The 18,622-nt window shown below is 62.6% G+C and overlaps 1 protein-coding gene across 1 annotated transcript in view; it reads left to right on the top strand.

Moving 5' to 3' along the window:
• GAS6 (growth arrest specific 6) overlaps nucleotides 1-14,731 on the top strand; it is a 34,651-nt gene extending 19,920 nt beyond the window's left edge. Inside the window, exons 6-15 of the mRNA XM_057532879.1 lie at nucleotides 591-713; nucleotides 3,503-3,625; nucleotides 4,190-4,311; nucleotides 4,972-5,090; nucleotides 5,366-5,555; nucleotides 7,364-7,528; nucleotides 8,499-8,667; nucleotides 11,915-12,087; nucleotides 13,226-13,454; nucleotides 14,304-14,731. Coding sequence (XP_057388862.1) covers nucleotides 591-713; nucleotides 3,503-3,625; nucleotides 4,190-4,311; nucleotides 4,972-5,090; nucleotides 5,366-5,555; nucleotides 7,364-7,528; nucleotides 8,499-8,667; nucleotides 11,915-12,087; nucleotides 13,226-13,454; nucleotides 14,304-14,455 — 1,565 coding nt within the window. The 3' untranslated portion in view covers nucleotides 14,456-14,731. The remainder of the gene's footprint in view (nucleotides 1-590; nucleotides 714-3,502; nucleotides 3,626-4,189; nucleotides 4,312-4,971; nucleotides 5,091-5,365; nucleotides 5,556-7,363; nucleotides 7,529-8,498; nucleotides 8,668-11,914; nucleotides 12,088-13,225; nucleotides 13,455-14,303) is intronic.
• The last annotated feature ends 3,891 nt before the right edge of the window (nucleotides 14,732-18,622 follow it).

Genomic DNA, 18,622 nt, shown 5'->3' on the forward strand with positions numbered 1-18,622 from the left:
GGAGAAGCGGGAGGACGGCAGGCCGGGGGTCCAGGCCCCTCGCTGGCCGGCCCCCCTCCCAGTTCCCGGGAGAAGATGGGCAGGCGGGGCCCTCAGCCCCTCCGGTCCTCCCAAGAGCCAAATGTTTGCACAGTGCGGGAGGTCTTGCCTCTGCCCCCAGGCAGGGCGCCAACCAGCTTGAAAAGCCACCGTGCTGAGCCCTGAACTGTGCTCTAGCCAGGCCACCTCCTTGGGGGGGCGCCGGGGAGGGCGATGGCCCCTCCCGAGAGCAGGTCTGGGCCTGTGGTGGGCAGTAGGACTGCCCTGTAGCCGCCCCGCCCGGCACGGCCCCCCCGCTGATCAGAAAGGAGTCAAGAGACTCTCTGAGTCTACAGTGCGCAGGGTCAGCGGAGAAGCTGCAGAAAACCCCCAGGACGTGGTTAGAACCCTCTGGCGGCCCCCTTGCTGCGGTGGGAGCCCTGGGCCCCTGTGCCCTCCCACCCAGGATCTGAGGGTGGATCCCATGGGGTCGGAGATGCCGACGCCGCGACTAGCTCCAGGCGGGTTGTGGGTCACGTCTGGCTCTCTCCGTCCCTGTGTCCTGTTCCCAGACGTCAATGAGTGCAGCCAGGAGAACGGGAGCTGCAGCCAGATTTGCTACAACAAGCCGGGCAGCTTCCAGTGTGGCTGCTACAGCGGCTATGCACTCTCCCTGGACGGCCGGACCTGCCACGGTGAGGCCCTGGGCCCTGGTTGCCCTCCTCTCTCCTCCTCCCCCATCTTCTTCTGCTCCCTGGGCGGCCGGACCTGCCACGGTGAGGCCCTGGGCCCTGGTTGCCCTCCTCTCTCCTCCTCCCCCGTCTTCTTCTGCTCCCTGGGCGGCCGGACCTGCCATGGTGAGGCCCTGGGCCCTGGTTGCCCTCCTCTCTCCTCCTCCCCCGTCTTCTTCTGCTCCCTGGACGGCCGGACCTGCCACGGTGAGGCCCTGGGTCCTGGTTGCCCTCCTCTCTCCTCCTCCCCCGTCTTCTTCTGCTCCCTGGACGGCCGGACCTGCCGCGGTGAGGCCCTGGGCCCTGGTTGCCCTCCTGTCTCCTCCCCCGTCTTCTTCTGCGATTGCCAAGTTGCCGGTTGGCTGAAGCCACAGTCGCTTTGCTCCTTGCGAGGGGCTGCAGGCCGTGGCTGGTCCCTCAGGCTCTGGAGGCTGTGGGCGTCCTGCAGACACAGCACATGCCCGGGCATGTCCGCGGCCACGGGGAGCTGCCCCAGCACCTCGACACGGGCTGATGCACCAGGACCTGTGGACAGGGCCGGCCCAGCTGGGGAGACCATGCCTACTGCCCCGGGATGGGAGGCGGCTGCCAGGCCTCCTTCCAGGCCACAGAGCCTGCAGAGGTTTCTGTGCCAGTCGGGGCCCAGGACATCTGGGGCGGGGGTGGGGGTGGGCAGGGAGCCCAGGGTGCCACTGTTCACTGCTTACAAAATCAGCGCTCACAAGTGGCAGAAAGGAAAGGTGGCTCTAATCAGAATGCCAGCGATCTGGGGAGATGGTGCCCTCAGTGTCCCCCAGAAACCACCTCCGAAGATTCTGCTCAGCCGTGAAAGCTTCTAAAGGGAAACAGAGAAGGAATCTCAGTTAATCCCTGAGATGGGGGGCCAGAGTCCCCGCCGTCCCCCACTGTGTGCAGGCGTGTGGACTTCTCATGGTCTCCCTCTAGATGCGATCTCGGTCACACAGTTCGTTTGGGAGATTACTGGAGGGGAAGCTGGGGGGGAGGTCTGGTCATCTGTTTATTCTTCATTTCTACTCCTTTGATCTACAGAAAGAACAGGCAGGTTAGGCGAGGTATTGTGTGATAAGAGATTTGAGAGGTGTGCTTGGGCTGGAGATGAGTAGGGCATGGGGCGCCTGGTTGAAAGCCGGTTACAATATGGCTCTGCTAAAGTGACAAGGAAGGGGCTTCCTGAGGGCAGTTTCCTGTAGAGAGCTGCTTACAGATCCCCCCTGTCAGACATCATTCCATTTCTATGGGATTAGGGGTGAAGGTCCGTCTTCTGAACTTCGTGCTGACATAGGCGCCGTATTCTCAGAGTGGAAGACGTTGACGTGGGTCTGTAGCATCTCTTTGCTGACAGTTTTAGTTGTTCGCTTACATATACGGGCAGAGCAAGCTACAATTATTTTGATACCCACAAAGATACAGATTATTATGAGCGATAGTGTTAATCCCATTCTCGTGAGGCCAGTTCTTGGAACTGTGAAGCCAGAGATTCAGTTCTGCTCAGGACAGAGCAGCCTGTGTCACGGCTGCAGTCTGGTCACCGTGCAGATCGGTCCTGACGATGTGGAACCGTGTAGGTTTACAGGCTCCCGGGGGGGAGCAGGTGCCCTTTGTGTTGTCTCCTTCCCACGACTGATCGCTGGGAGAAATCTTAGTTTCCACATCTGAAAGCCTGTGTTTGCTCAACCGCCCTTGTAATGAAGTCACGAGTAGTTGCGAGTCTTTGCGGCACGCGCAGTTCTGTTTGCCATCTGAGGAATCGATGTTATTTGAAGTAACAGTTGCACTTTCTAGAAAGTCCCTCCGTCACTTTAGGAGCCAGTTCTTAACTGCAGGCGTTTTGTACTTGTTTGCCAAAGGGGCAGAGGGGATGGGGCCTCAGGACTGACCCTTGGTTGTCAGTTACAGTGACTGCGGCGCTGGTTTCCCACGGGCAGACCCCGGCGTGAGGGGAGGGAGGAGGCGGAGGAGCCAGGGGGCCTGAGTGAGGCCAGCAGGCAGCCGTCAGCTCGGTGGTCAGCTCAGGGCTCCAGGGTGCAGGGTGGGACTTCTAGTCAGAAGGCCCCAGGAGTTACTTTTTTACCTTTCTGGACTGCAGTCATTTGAACTAAGCAACAGTTGTGTGCACCCCGGCTAGGCGGTGCCCTGTACAGCGTCTGGAATCAGCTTCTCAACCAGGCCCCTGATCAGCAATGCCCCCCCCACCCCTGCTCCTGGGCTGGGGCTGGAAAGCCCAGTGGATGGAAGGAAGGGAGGAGGCTGGAGAGGAGGGGGGCAGGGGAGGGGATAGGAGGGGAGGGGATGGGAGGGGAGGGAAGGGAGGGGGAGAGGAGGTGGGGGAAGGGAGGGGAAGGAGTAGGGAGGGGGATAGGAGGGGAGGGAATGGGGGAGGGGAAGGGGTGGGGAAGGGGTGGGGAGGGGATGGGGGAGGGGTGGGGAGGGGAGAGGGAATGGGGGAGGGGAGGGGATGGGAGGGGGAGGAGTAGGGAGGGGGATAGGAGGGGAGGGGATGGGGGAGGGGATGGGGGAGGGGAGGGGGAGGGGAGGGGGAGGGGGAGGGAGGGGAGGGGAGGAGGGCTGCGTTGCCCAGGGGCGCGGGGATGACACCGCCAGGCCGGGCTGCGCTCACTCTGCAGAGCTGGGTGCCTCTCAGCGGCGGTTCCCAGCCTGGCGGGCGGCATCTCGTTTCGGGCCGGCTGCCAGCAGGCCTGGTGGACCTGAAACACAGCTGGTTTTTCCTGCAGACTTGGATGAATGTGCGGACTCAGGCGCCTGCGGGGAGGCTCAGTGCCAGAACCTGCCGGGCTCCTACTCCTGCCTCTGCGAAGAGGGCTACGCGTTCAGCTCCCCGGAGAAGTCCTGCCGAGGTACCCGCCCCGACACCACACGGGACACGCACACACACGCGCGCGCGCGCAGGGCACCGCTCTCCCAGGAACGCAGCGTGCTGTGAGCACTCGTGTGGGTTCTGCGCACCTGCACACATGCGACATGGCACGTGCCTCTTGTGCACCTGGGCGTCTTCCCCAGAGACACAGGGAGACCGACCAGGCGGGGCCCCTGTGCTTCTGGGCAACAGGCTTCTCTCCTGCCCTCGGTGCAGCCTAGCCCAGCCGAGTCCGGGGGTGCCGAGAGCCATGCACCCTCCCACCGCCTTCCTGCCTGGGCCAGCGGCTGCCCCCTCCACCAGGGAGGGGATGGGGTGGTCCTGGCCCCGCCCGCCCACCAGGCTGTCCCTGCGCCCCATGCTGATCTGGCCATGCTGACGGCCTCCGTCCCGCGTCCCCAGGAAGGAGCCGGCCAGCTGGGTGGGAGCCACGGGCCTGGAGCTCCTGGGTCTCGGGCTGGGGACTCACGTCCATGGCGGTGTGATGGGGCAGCAGGGTGCGCGGTGGCGCCAGTGGGCTCAGGCGCTTCCTTGTGGCCGGCAGATGTGGACGAGTGTGCGGAGGGGCGCTGCGAGCAGGCCTGCGTCAACTCCCCGGGGAGCTACACCTGCCACTGCGACGGGCGCGGGGGCCTCAAGCTGTCGCAGGACATGAACACCTGCGAGGTAGCGCCCGGCCCGGCCTCCTGGGCTGCGCTGTGGCCCCGCGTGGGGTTGGCTGGGAGCATGTATGTCCTCAGGCCTCGCGGGGAGAGGCGGGGTGGGAGGCGTGGCCATGCTGTCCGATGTTTGGTTGTGGCCACTCAACTCCTCCCCCGAGTGACTCACTCATACACGCGTGACCGCAGCCCCTGCCCGGGTTCTGCGATGCATGTGCGGCAAGCGCCCCCCGACCATGAGGGCAGGCCCGCCCTGGCTGCCCTGTGAGCACCCCCGGGGCTCCCACCGTGTGGTCCTCCCGGTGGTGGAGAAGCTGCCTCGTAGAGCAGGGAACATTCTAGAAACAAGTCTTCAAGGTCTCCATTTTTTGCTTGTTTTACAACGCTTTATAGTTGTTTTTATTATTCTCCGTGCTTTTCCGTACGTTTGAAATATTCCATAATTAAAATATGAAAGCAGAAGGGAAATACACAGGGAAGGAGGGTGCTGGAGAAACTGTGCAAGGGGGCTGCCAGCGGGGAGCGGGAGGCCTCTGGAAACATCAGAGACCAGCCTCCCCTGGGAGCCCCCATGGTGGGCGGGGCTGGGGGCAGCAGGGTCCCTGGGGGTTCCAGTGGGAGCCCGGCCGAGTGCCCCCACCTGAGGCCGGCTCCCCGCTCCTGACAGGACATCCTGCCCTGCGTGCCCTTCAACGTGGCCAAGAGTGTGAAGTCGCTGTACCTGGGCCGCATGTTCAGCGGGACGCCCGTGATCCGGCTGCGCTTCAAGCGGCTGCAGCCCACGAGGTGAGAGGGCGGCCCGAGCATCTGGACCTGGCGGCGGGGGGCAAAGTCAGCCCCGTGCTCGCGTCCCGGCCGGGGAGCCCGCAGGCCAGCACAGCCGCGTGGGCCTCAGGGCTGGTGCCCGCTGCGCGCCTCCCTGGGGACTCGCTGCTGGCGTTGGGGTGCGGGCGGCGTTCGGCCTGCTCACCTGGGCTCTTCCCGAGGCCAGGAGAGCCCTCGCCGGGCGGGGTCACACACCACGACCTGCATGTAACCCACTCGTTTCTGCCGGCGCTCAGACTGGTGGCCGAGTTCGACTTCAGGACCTTCGATCCTGAGGGCGTCCTGTTCTTCGCTGGAGGCCATCGGGACAGCACCTGGATCGTCCTGGGCCTGCGGGCCGGCCGACTGGAGCTGCAGCTCCGCTACCAGGGCGTGGGCCGCGTCACCAGCAGCGGGCCCATCATCAACCACGGCTCGTGGCAGACGGTGAGCGTGGCCCCCGCTGCACTGCCTGGGCCAGCCCGGGGCTCCTGGGCCAAGGACCCAGCATCTATCTGCACTCGCTCACTCAACAGTTAGTGGGTGCAGCCGTGGCAGGACGGCCCCGCGCCAGAAAGCCTGCGCTCAGATGGGCATTATGTCCTCACAGAAGCAGAGCAGGGCTTCCACCACAGCGGCCGTGGTTCTCAGTGGGGTGACTCCTTTGAGGACACCTGGCTGTGTCTGGAGACACTCCTGCTTATCACAGCTGTGGGGGGCGGTATGGGGGGCCCTGGCAGCTGGATTGAGGCCAGGGGGACTCAGGACTCCCCACCTCGAGGACCCGCCGGTTCAGACTGTCAGTTGGGTCGAGGCTGAGAACCGGCCAAGGTCCCGGTGCCCGGCTCTCGGTGTGGGGCAGGATCAGACATGACCCGTGACACCGTCCCAGGCTCTGGCCTCCTGGCCTGCTCCGTTCAGGCTGACCTCCAGCCTCTTGATGGAGGTGCCCTGACCGCCCAGAGCCTGAACTGCAGCCGTTGGCTTTGGAGCTGCCGCTCTGTCCTGCATCATGATGCCTGGAGCAAAGCAGCCTGTGACACGCAGGCTCTCTCCCCAAACTTGGAGGCCCCTTAGTTGGAACTGGGCTTTTAGAAGTAAGTGCTTGAAAGAGAAATGGGAAAAGCATTCTTTTTTCCTCTAGAAGTGAAGATTAAATGGAAAAATTTGCCCTGGTCTCTGCGAATAAAAACAGTGTAGACGTTTGCTAATATTTCCATCCTGTCAGTGGTGTCTAGCTCCTCCTTTCCTGGACTCTTAAAGCACGAGCATCTCCAAAGCAGCAGGAGGGATGCCTTCCGCAAAGTTACAGATAAAACAGTCGATCTAGAGGGAAGCTGTCTCGGGGTTGAGGGAGCTCCACACGTGGGAACCCGCTGCCCCGCGGTTGAGGGCAGGAGGGTCCCGAGCGGGGCTGGGACACTGCCCGAGGGGAAGAGGCTAGAGGGGGCATGACCAGCGGAGGCACATGGCTGCCAGCCCACCCAAGACACAAACCGGTCCTTGAGGTGCAGGGCCAGTTCCACAATGACCTCTGCCCACTCTCCCTGGCCCTGAGGCTCTCCACGTGTGCACACTGCTGTCTCCTCACCAAATTCAGACCCAGTACCTAAATGTTTCTCCACCGGAGCCACAAAGGGAATTGAGGGGCTTCTGGGTCATTAGGAAGACGCATCGTGTATAGAGTGACAGATTTTTTAATTTTCCTACAAGGAAAGCAGGAAAGAGTGGGAAGTTTTAGAAAGAATTCATATGTTCAGTCAGCATTCAGTCCGTGCCAGGCCCTATTGCTGGAGATTCCGAAGTAATATATGTTCTCTTGTATTCAAAGTGTTCACCTGAGGGGTAGGAGAAGCAAAGGACCAGAGATGTCAGGGCTGACCCAAGGGGGCAGTGACTTCAGGCCCCCAGAAGGCAGCTCCCTGACTGAGGCTTAATTTAGGGTCCAGAGATGGGGAAGGGGCTCCAGGTGGGCTCGCCTGCAGGAGGAGGGGGGCCGGGGGAGGGAGCAGCGTCGGGAGGGAAACCAAAACCGGCAGGGTCAGAGCCACACCACAGATGCCAGGGAAGCGGTACAGGCGATGAGCATGGACCCCCGAGGCTGGGGGGGTCTCTTGGCCCCGGGTGGCGATGGGAACGTCTCCCCCCCGAGGCTGGGGGTCTCTTGGCCCCGGGTGGTGATGGGAATTGGTACCCACGGCTGGGCGCCCCTTCGGAAGGTGCACACCCACCCTCATAGCACTTGTGCTCTTCAGATCTCCGTTGAGGAGCTCGAGCGGAACCTGGTGATCAAGGTGAACAAGGATGCTGTCATGAAGATCGCCGTGGCCGGTGACCTGTTCCAGCTGGACAGAGGACTGTACCACCTGAACCTGACCGTGGGAGGCGTTCCCTTCAAGGAGAAGGACCTTGTCCAGCCGGTAAGTCCTGTCCTTAGTCCCTGAGGTCGGAGCCCAGGTGGCTGAGCGCAGGGTTGAACCCTGAGGGCCCTGGCAGAGCACCAGACACGGGAGGCGAGCGTCTCTAGACCTTAACAAGCCGCAGTGCAGCTATGTCATGTGCCTCGCCGTCTCTCTATGACACTCATTTGCATTTTTGTCTAAATTGATGATAAAAATGTCTATTTTGCAGAGGAGATAAATCACAATGAAATTATCCTTTAACAAAAGAACACTCAACTTTTTTGGACAGTTCCCAAGAACGTTTGGGTTGTTAACCCTGCCAGGATTCCCGTAGGGGAAACAAGACCTAACGGGAGGTTGGAGTTGGTCATGTCCCAAAGTCCTGCCCTTCTCATCACCCCGCTCCCCGGGTGTGCTGAGGTCCACGGCCAGAATCCCTGGTGTTCCGGGTCTGATTTCCACACTGAACACGAGACGTGAGTCCAGCACCCGGAGGTTCTGAGTAGAGGGTGGTGTCAGCAGCACCTTCCCTCCAGAGGGCTGGCCCACACCCCAGAGTCCCATCCGTGTGCCTCACGCCGCCTCGTCTTACAGACAAAGGCTGGGGCGACCTGATTTGCGCAGAGCCACGCGGCGAGTGCACGGCTGCGGGTCCCCAGCCCCCGGCTACACAGCCCAGGTGCTTTGGGCGCCTGGCAGGAGCTCAGGCACAGCTGCTGTGGAAGGGTCCCCTCGCCCTCGTCCTTCCAGGCGGTGGTCAGCGCCCCGTGTCTGTTGGACGAGTGGGGACCGGGTGCAGGCAGGGGGGCCGGGCACGCTGCCCTCATCTGCTGCCGCGTGTGCCGTGTACCTGGCGTCGGGCAGCGAATCCCTCCGTGAGCGCGGAGCCTGTACCGAACCACCTCCCCCAGCAGGATTTATCCGCGTTTGTGGGGGATTTCCATGCGCCGTCAGACCAGGCAGCCACCGGGCGTCTCTGTCTTTCCAGATGAACCCCCGTCTGGACGGCTGCCTGAGGAGTTGGCACTGGCTGGACGGCGAGGACACCACCGTCCAGGAGACGGTCAAGGTGAACGTGAAAATGCAGTGCTTCTCCCTGACCGAGAGAGGGTCCTTCTTCCCTGGGAGCGGGTTTGCCTTCTACAGCCTGGATTACGGTGAGTTCTGGCTCCTGCATCGGGATGGCCGTGCTTGTCCTTCCAGCCAAAATAAGCCGAAATACGCTAAAAACCAGAGAAGCAGGAGCCAGTTTCCTACCTGGGAAGACGGCATGAGGGACGGCCTCGTGGCCCCCGGGCTACAGGGCGGGGGCGCAGGCCCACTTCTAGGGCGCAGGGCTGGGAAAAAAAGGGACGGAGGAGGGTGCCGGTGCTTGGTGGCTGAGACGGCAGGCCAGGCGGATGCAGGACTCTAAGGGGAGCTTCGCAGAAGGTTCTGAGACAAGACAGGCTCAGGCTCAGACACGTAGACGTAGATGGGGCCATGGGGCCGCTCGGAAACGCCCAGCATTGCAGTCACAGCGCTGTGGGCCGTGGGGAGGGAGCAACACCTCAAGGAGTCCCTGAGCTCAAGCTTCAGAAGGAGGAGAAGGAGAGACGCCACACAGAACTGAGGCTTTCCAGCCGGTGTGGAAAGCAACAAAGGAGCTTTTCCTTTACACCCGGAGACAGAGGAGCAGGCCCTGTAGCGGGCGGAGCAGGCAGCTGGGGGCCGGTGCTGCTGCAGGGGACACAGGGTCGACCCAGAGTCCCTCCGGCTTCTGCAAAGCAGGGCCCTTAATTCCTGGAACAAACCACAGCTATCTCTTGCCTTTTATTATCCATCAGTGACAACTTTTACAGTAAAGAGAAATAATCCTCCCGTGCTGATAAATGAGCACTTAGATGTCAGCTTTATGTGAAATGAGTGCATGTGCCAAATCCCGGCGGTACCGTTGCCACCTCTGCTCTGAGGATGTCAGCCTGGACAGTGCGGACTTCGCGGGGGGGGGGGGGGGACGGTGGCGGTTCCGTTTGAGTCTGGACCCAGAATTTCCCCAACTTCCCCTCAGACAGGGTTGAAGTTAACCTCTGTTTCCCAGGGGGCACCAGCTGGAGCCCTGAGGTGTCACCGTGCCTGGGCTCATGGGCCTTAGTGACTTTCGAGTTGAGGATGTTGGGAGAGCCCTGGGTCCCGGCCCACGGACACCTCGCACAGAACCGCATGCCTCTTTCCGAGGGTCAGGAGGGCGTCCAGAGCCCGGGCTGCCCGGCAGTCCCAGGTGGACACCTGGTCCAGGGAGACTCCAGGGTCGCCCCCCTCCCCTTCTCTGTAGCCCACTCCTGCCAGGCTCCCGCCATTGCTGCCAAGGCCCCGTCTCCCGGCTCTGCTCCCCCCTCCACACTCTCACCCTGCGAGAGTCCCCGGGGTACCCCCAGCCCCTCTCTGTTCCTAGACTCTGAGCCTTTCATGGTTGAAGGCACACACGTGACGCCCCCGCCACGGCCCTGCTTGTCAGCCCAGGAGGGCAGGTGGCTTGCTCCCTCCTTCAGACCTCACTGCCCCGGTGGCCTGCAAGTTCAAGGAGGGCCCGTCCAGCTCGGAGGACGTGGGGCCTGCTCCCTCCTCCTTAGCAAGTCGGGCCATCCTCTCAAGACCTTGTGTCACTGTCCCCTTTCTGTCTTTAATTGTCAAAAGTGTCACCACGTCACTGAAGGGTTTTTAGAAAAGAACCATTGACCCCTAATCGCACCACCTCGTACAAAACACACATCACTCCTTCAGCCTTTGCTTTTGTACGTGGAAACCTAGAGCATCCTTGTGATGTTTAATATCACATCATGGAACACAAATGTTTAATTCTTTTTTCACTAACACTGTGGTGACACAGACACCACAGGCGCAGTCTCCACGGGCTTCAGTGCTGTCCCTGTGCCCGTCACCGTGCCTGCTGTGGTCCGCTCGCCGCTTTTGCTGCATGGCTTTGATCTTCAGGTTCTGGGACAACAAAGGCCAAGTGGTAGTTAGAACTCTGTGCGTTTTTAATATGTCTTCAACTATACCATCAACGTTCTCACGTTACAACACAGAAAGGACGCATCAGGGAATGACAGATACTGTCCTCAGCAGCAGGTCCCAGTGGATCTGGACTCACTGGGTCTCAAAGCCTGAGAAGCCCTCGGTGAGGGCCGTGTGGCTGACCCCACCCCGCCCCCGAGAAAACTCCCCCAGGGGAGCCGAGGCGTTGGTGCCTCAAGCACGCTTCTGACAACCAGGCCACGGGCCTCACCCGTCGGGCTCAGCAGGGAGCCCACTCCCGGGGTGCAGGGGGAGCTTGGCAACGGAGGAGAAGGCTGGGTTGGGGGTGGTTCCTTTTTCCAATTCTGTGTGCATTCGGTTCGGTGAACAGTTACGGGAACTGACCATAACGGGCCCCTCCGGGATGGGGACACACACACGATTCGAGGGGCCCACGGTCCACTGCAGGGAGAGACCGGCCCGCGGCAAGGTCTGAGCCCAAATGTTCGCAGACGTGGCCTCACCATCCTTCTGCCTAAGCAGCCCCTGCCTGACATTCTCACGAGGTAGAAACACTTAAAAACCAAGAGGGTGGAGGTTGTCTGGCCTCTTCAGCAGCAGGTGATCAAACGTGGGGAGGAAACGTGAGGTGGTGTTTGCCCTCCGAGAACCAGGATGCAGCCCTGCTACCCAGTTTGTGCAAGAGGCATGCACCATGTATACTCATTCAGATGCGTCGTATACGTGACACGCGCCGTATGGTTTATAATCCACACTCGGTACCTACTGCGGCCCGTCTGACACACCTGAACAAACCTCACCCACGGAGGCGTCGATTGTAACGGTAGAAAAGTGCAGCTCAGGATGTAAGATCGTATGTGCTGTTGAGCGGGGCTCGCGGAAGCTTCTGTTTTCTCCGCGTCTTTAACTTTTCAAAGTCCTTCAGCTTGCGGGGCTGCGCAAGGCCGCAGGTGAGGTGCGGAGGGCCGAAGGCTGAGACCCTCCCCCATTCAACTGACCTGCGGGGAGGGAGTCGGGGCGCCCGGGGGCTGAGCACAGCCCGAGGGGCGCGTCTGCGGTCCCGGCGGGACTAAGTGGTCCGTGGTCACGCAAAGCGGCGCTCGGGGGAGCGGGCAGTGTGGCCGTGCTCAGGCGGCCCGGGGCCTCTGGACTGCGGCCCAGACCTGAGTCCGCTGCCTGGCCCCCCGTCACTTCCCAGCTGTTGGCGCGAACCGCGGGTTCTGGGAGGCTGTTACCGACTTCCCACCTCCTCCGCTGCCAGCATCCTCTGCTGCCCGGGGCCGCGGGGGAGCTGAGCTGAGCTCGCCGCCCTGCTCCTCCCGCCTCTCTCTCTCCCCGCCTCTCTCCCCGTCTGGAGTGCCCTGTGACATGCCGCCTTCTTTGCAGCTCGGACATCGCCGGATGTCAGGACCGAGACCGCCTGGGAAGTCGAGGCCGTGGCCCGGATCCGCCCCGCCACCGACACGGGGTTGCTGCTTGCGCTGGTGGGCGCTGACCAGGCCGTGGTCCTCTCCGTGGCCCTGGTCGACTACCACTCCACCAAGAGGCTCAAGAAGCAGGTACCACTCGCTGCCGCCTGAGGATGAACTGCTGCCCCCAGCGCCCAGCCCGGCTGCGGCCCACACCGTGCCCCTCGAGGTTCCAGCCCGCCCTCCCCGTCTCTCACCAGGGTCCGAGCAGCCACGCGTGGCTCGGGGACGATGTTGGGGTCCCGAAAGCCAGTTGTGCGGTGGGGAGACTTTCCCACCCGCTCAGTGGTGTAGCAGTTTGAATTAATTGCTCGTGTGTAAGCCAAAGGATTTTGCTCACAGATCAGATCTTCCTTTTGAAAAAGATGTGCAAACACGCCCCAGACCCTTGTCATGCGGCCCCCTGGAGGCGCAGGTGGAGCTCTGGGCACATGCCCCTGGACACGCGCCCGTCACCTTCACGCAGTCCCCCTCTCCCGACTCTCCCGACACCACGTCAACACCGTGCCCACTGGACTTACTGTTTTCTCAGAGAACAGCTAAGAGGTGGCGGAAATAGGTTGATTTTCTCACCTCTGTCCTAGAGGGCTGTGTTCACCAAGTCAGCCTGCCCACGAGGGCCACCCAGCTCCCCTCTTAGCGGGGCTGCAAGCTGATGGGCGCGAGTCCGCGCCCTGCCCAGGCCGGCTTTCCCCCGTCCCAGTACTCGGGACAAGCCCCGAGGCCAACCCAGCTGAGACCACCTCCCCGGGCAGGGAGAGGGAGGGAGGAGAGGGCAGGGCCATGGGTCATCACAGCGCCTCTGCCCCGTGTTGTCAGAGGCGTGTTCTGCCTGGCGTGTGCATTTGCTGCCCTGGCCCCTCTGTGGTGCTTCGTGGCAGCTCCACGTGGAGGGGCAGCCCTATCCTCTGTCCCGGCTACAGACACGCTGGTGACTGCGGTCACCTCTGCCCAGGCCAATGCATGTGCGTTCCTGTTTCTGGAGCGTGTTTCCCCTCAACTCCCGCCCGAGGGTGTGTGGCTTTATTTGTTCGTCCTCCATCATGTTGGACAGGGTCCAGGTGGCCCCCTCCTTCACCTGAGTAGAGACTGAGTCCCTGTCACGCCCCAGCCACAGGCGACCCTGCCCGCAGGAGGCCCGCAGGACAGGGCAGGACAGCAGGGCCCGCGGGCACTTGGCCGCCACCCCACCCGCCCCGCCCCTGCTTAGGCGTGCTTCTCCCCGCAGCTGGTCGTCCTGGCCGTGGAGAGCGTCACCCTGGTCCTGATGGAGATCAAGGTCTGCGACGGCCAGGAGCACGTTGTGACCGTCTCTGTGAACAAGGACGAGGCCACCCTGGAAGTGGACGGCACCAAGGGCCAGAGTGAAGTGAGCCCAGCGGGGCTGCAGGAGAGGCTGGCCGTCCTCGGGAGGCACCTGCAGGGCCCCGTGCTCACCTTCGTCGGGGGGCTGCCAGGTAGGGTGCCCCAACTTGCTCGCCCCAAGCAGAACCGGGCTGCTCTGTACTAAGAGGAAGAGGGAAGCAGCGCCCGTGGCTGCATCGGGTGCCTCGCTGCGTGTCGGCCCCGGCCTGCCGTTGTGTGCGGGGTTCAGGCTGAGAACACGCTTGCGGGGAAGCATCAGCCTGAAGCGTCCCCTCCCCGGCTCCCGCGCCCTCCAGGAGCCCCACCCCCAACCGTGGGCAAGGCTAGTGAGGAGGGTTCAGCCCACTGGGCCACGCTGGGGGCCGGGTGCCCCAGCGCCCCAGCCAGCCTCGCCCCTGAGGCCTGGTGTCCAGTTGCCATGGCAGCAGACAGAGTGACCCCGGCCCCTCCTGCATCCGGGGCTCGTGTCTGGTCAGGTGGAGCCAAGTAACCGGGGCGCAGTGGTGGCGGGTGGGCAAGGCCAGGGCCTCACACAAGCCCCCGTCTGCTCCCAGCACTCAGGGCGGGCGTCCACTTGCCGCAGACGGCAGGATCTCTGTCTTGGCTGCCAGACTCAAAGTGCATTTAGTTTTAATAAACAGAGCTTTGAAGAGGACGAGAGAGAGCCTCGAAGCCCTGGGCATGACTCATTTGGGCCGAGAAGATAACATTTAATTGATCTGACTATCTGTGTGCGCTCCTGGGGGTCGGGGTGCAGCGTCAAGCCTGGCGGCAACGGTTTACCACCTGCCTAGGGCGTGTGCCCGAGCCAGAGGGAGGGGTTCCGCAGGGAAGGGAAACCGTGCCCTCGAGGAGGCCGGAGACGCAGAGCGGGGAGCCCGGGCCCCAGACGCCGGGCAGCTCGCCCTCTGAGACGTGTTTGTTCTTTCCCCGCGGCCCAGATGTACCAGTGACCTCGGCCCCGGTCACAGCCTTCTACCGCGGCTGCATGACGCTGGAGGTCAACCGGCAGGCTCTGGACCTGGACGAGGCCGCCTACAAGCACAGCGACATCACGGCCCACTCCTGCCCCCCCGCTGAGCCGGCCGCCTAGGCCTCTGCCGCCGCCGGCCGCCCGCGCAGCCACGTACGCCTCGGCTTTCTTCCCAGACCAGGAAGGACGGCGGGAGGCACCCGCACCCCCGCCCGAGACACTGAACCCTCGCCCGCCAGGTCCCCTCACGGCCTCCCTGCCCGTGTGTAACATACGTGTAAATAGCGGACTCAGCACTGCCCGAGCGGACCCGGGAAGAGAATTCTGTTATTTTTATTACCAGATGCTTCTCTCTGACCTAAAACTATGGAAAAATAAAACGTTTACGGAACCTTCCTAGCTCTGTGTCAGCCTTTTCTGCCCCTTGGCGCCCAGCGGCGCGGCTGTGGCGGGGTCCAAGGCCGAGGGAGGCCCGCCACGCCCATCGGCCTTAACTCCGGGTGGCATCCCTTCCGCCTGCCGCCCGGCGTCCCCGTGACGGGGATGAGCCGCCTTCCGGGAAGCGGCGGCGCCAGTCGCCTGCCTGCACGGCCACGGCAGGAACAGCAGGTCAGCGCCGCCGGCCCCCCATGCAAACCCACTCCCCCGCGGCCTCGGCTCTCCCGTCTCCTCGTTTCGAGAGGCCGTGCACAGCGCTGGAAGCACCTGCTCGTTGTGGAGCGAGCTGGGCCTGCCGGGGGTCGAGCGCACGGGCCTTTTGCTCTGGCTCCAGGAGCGTGGGGGGCAGTAACGACACCACGACGCCAGCCCAGGCCACAGGGGAGAGCAAGCCCGCGGTTTGCAGCTGCAGCGGACACGTCCAGGGCTGTGGGCGCTGTCGCAGCAGAGGGTCCCAGGGGAGTTTCCGGCAGCCGGTGGGGCTTCCCTCCACCCCAAGACTGAGATTCTATTTTTTTAAATACTAAACCCTGAAGTGGGTTCTGAGGCAGGCAGGCAGCCCAGGGTCCCACGGCCCCATTTCAGCTTCATGGCTTTAATCCCTCAAAGCGGCTTCGGGGTCTCTGCACCCACCCAGCTCCCCCCAGCCTGCTGCTGAGCGTGAGTTTACAGTCACAACTTGACCCAGAGACGAGCAGGGGCGGAAGGAAGGGCGGGAGCCGAAGACCGCAGCCCAGCCACGTGCGGAGCCCACGGGAAGCAGAGTGGCCATGGCGCCTCAGGAGGAGAAGCTCGCTCTCGGTCCTGCAGGAGAGGGTTTGGCCTCCAGGATGGCAGTAGGGGCCCCTGCCTGGCGGCACTGGCAAGTGGAGTGACCCCGGGGACCCGTGGGCAGAGGCAGCTGGCGTGCCCTGGAAGGGACGGGGGCTCCACGACACAGGGGAGGGGTTGGCACCACAGATGCCCAGCAGGCGGGACCCCCAGGCCACGCTCACCTAAGATGGCCAGACTGAGGCCTGAAGGTACAAGGTGACCTGGCCAGGACACCAGAGGCAGAGGCGCTCAGGCCCCAGGGCCCAGCAGGGCTGGCACGTGCAGCCGGGGTTGGCCCCTCCCATGGCCACCCATGTCCTCCTGCCAGCCTGAACCCACTTGTCTGCTCCCCAGCCTGCCTCAAACCGTGTGTCTCTGTGTGTGTATCTGTGTGTGTGTGACTGTGTGTGTGTACACGTCTGTGTGTGTATCTGTGTGTGCGTGTGTGACTGTGTGTGTGTACACGTCTGTGTATCTGTGTGTGCGTGTGTGACTGTGTGTGTGCATGAGCACGCATGTATGTGTCTGGGCCCCTCCTCTGCCAGGCCAGCTGTGGGCACGGTGCGCTCCTTCAGGCGTCCCTAAACCTCAGTGGGCTGTGGTGAGAGTTCTGCTGACTCAGGACTTCACAAAACTAGCCCAAGAGTTCTCCAAGTGATTTCCACAGAAAGGCTGGCAGGGAGGTCAGTCAGGGCACTCGGAGAGCCTGGGCCCTCGTGAAAAGTCCACCTCCGGCCAGCCTCTTCCCACAGCACCGTGGAGCCCTCCCCTCCATCCGTGACCGGGGTGGACGTGTGGGCTGGCTCACAGCCTAAGTGCCAGCTCCGGGTTGGGGGCTGGCCTGGTGGGCTGAGCTGGTCAGGCTGGGGCCTGGAGCTGTAGGACGTGCCTCAGGCTGTCCGTTGGGGGCTGAGAGCCCAGTTCCTGAGGAGGACCAGGCACGGGTGCCGTCAGCTCAGGGAGCAGGGGTCCCACCTGCTGCCCATGGTCTCCCAGAGCCGCTGAGCACAGCTCTGAGAAGTGGGGGACATACAGTCCCGCCCGCGACCCCAGGAGACCCCCTGCCGCCCACCCTCTGGCCCCATGTGGCCTCAGGAGCCCAAAGCCACCCTGGGGCCTGCTCTCAGCCCGGTCACCACAGCATTCCCGCCATCCTCTCTGGTTTTCATCTACTCCGGAGGCGGCTCTGGAATGTTCTTACGGAATGCTCCCCAGGCCAGCCCCCACCCCCTCACAAAGGCCAGGATGGCCAGAGAGCAGACAAGACACATGCTGAGCTCTGGGACTGGAAACTCTGGCCTTACAGACACACAGAGTCGAGGCCAGCTCTCAGGGGCTTTCTGACCACCTTGGGTTCATCTTCTGTCCGGGGAGAGTGAGGGTCACATCTGTTTCCTACTGCGGTCTCCATAGACTTCCACTGGGCGCCAGGGGTTATTCTAACTACTGCCAAGAAAAAGTTTATGGCCAGTGCAGAGCCAAAATCTGCAAGACATTCCCCAGCTGTGCTGGCCAGGTTGGCGTCCTTGCTGCTACCCAGTCCGGGCCAGACTGCACACGAGGCTGGGGCAAACATAGAGTTGCATGTCCTCTGACTGTGCGCCACGGAGATGGAGCCGGGACGGGCCTGACTGTGCGCCACGGCGATAGAGCCGGGACGGGCCTGACTGTGCGCCACGGCGATGGAGCCGGGACGGGCCTGACTGTGCGCCACGGCGATGGAGCCGGGACGGGCCTGACTGTGCGCCACGGCGATGGAGCCGGGACGGGCCTGACTGTGCGCCATGGCGATGGAGCCGGGACGGGTCTGACTGTGCGCCACGGCGATGGAGCCGGGACGGGTCTGACTGTGCGCCACGGAGATGGAAACGGGACGGGTCTGACTGTGCGCCACGGCGATGGAGCCGGGACGGGTCTGACTGTGCTCCACGGAGATGGAAACGGGACGGGTCTGACTGTGCGCCACGGAGATGGAGCCGGGACGGGCCTGACTGTGCTCCACGGAGATGGAGCCGGGATGGGTCTGACTGTGCGCCACAGAGATGGAAACGGGACGGGTCTGACTGTGCGCCACGGCGATGGAGCCGGGACGGGCCTGACTGTGCGCCACGGCGATGGAGCCGGGATGGGTCTGACTGTGCTCCACGGCGATGGAGCCGGGACGGGCCTGACTGTGCGCCACGGCGATGGAGCCGGGATGGGTCTGACTGTGCGCCACGGCGATGGAGCCGGGATGGGTCTGACTGTGCTCCATGGAGATGGAGCCGGGATGGGTCTGACTGTGCGCCACGGAGATGGAAACGGGACGGGTCTGACTGTGCGCCACGGCGATGGAGCCGGGACGGGCCTGACTGTGCGCCACGGAGATGGAGCCGGGACGGGCCTGACTGTGTTCCACGGAGATGGAGCCGGGATGGGTCTGACTGTGCGCCACGGAGATGGAGCCGGGATGGGTCTGACTGTGCTCCATGGAGATGGAGCCGGGATGGGTCTGACTGTGCGCCACGGAGATGGAGCCGGGATGGGTCTGACTGTGTTCCACGGAGATGGAGCCGGGATGGGTCTGACTGTGCGCCACGGAGATGGAGCCGGGATGGGTCTGACTGTGCGCCACGGAGATGGAGCTCAGGTGGATTATGCTGCTGACACTGGTGGTCTGCGTTGATCTCAGAGTTTTGCTTTTTTTGTTTTAAATAGAAGAGCTGTAACATTTGTTTGTATTTCATTCTTTTGTTTGTTTTTCAGATACTATCGATTGATTGATAACGGTTTTTTGTTGGAAGGGCTGGTCTGTGCCGTCAGGGCATCTGGTGGCCTGCCTGCAACCTCCGTCCTTGCTGCCAGTAGTACCACCCCAACACACACACACACATAGACACACACACCTGAGACAGTCAAAGCATCTTCAGACACTGCCACACGTCCCCTGGAGCAAGTCACCCCTGTTGAAATCTCTGCAATAAAGAAATAGGAAATTTGACCCCAGTTCACATGACACAAAAAATTAACTCTATGTAGAGTATGTATTTAAATCTA

The sequence above is a fragment of the Balaenoptera acutorostrata genome, chromosome 18 (assembly GCF_949987535.1).
Source record: "Balaenoptera acutorostrata chromosome 18, mBalAcu1.1, whole genome shotgun sequence".
NCBI classification, from domain to species: domain Eukaryota; kingdom Metazoa; phylum Chordata; class Mammalia; order Artiodactyla; family Balaenopteridae; genus Balaenoptera; species Balaenoptera acutorostrata.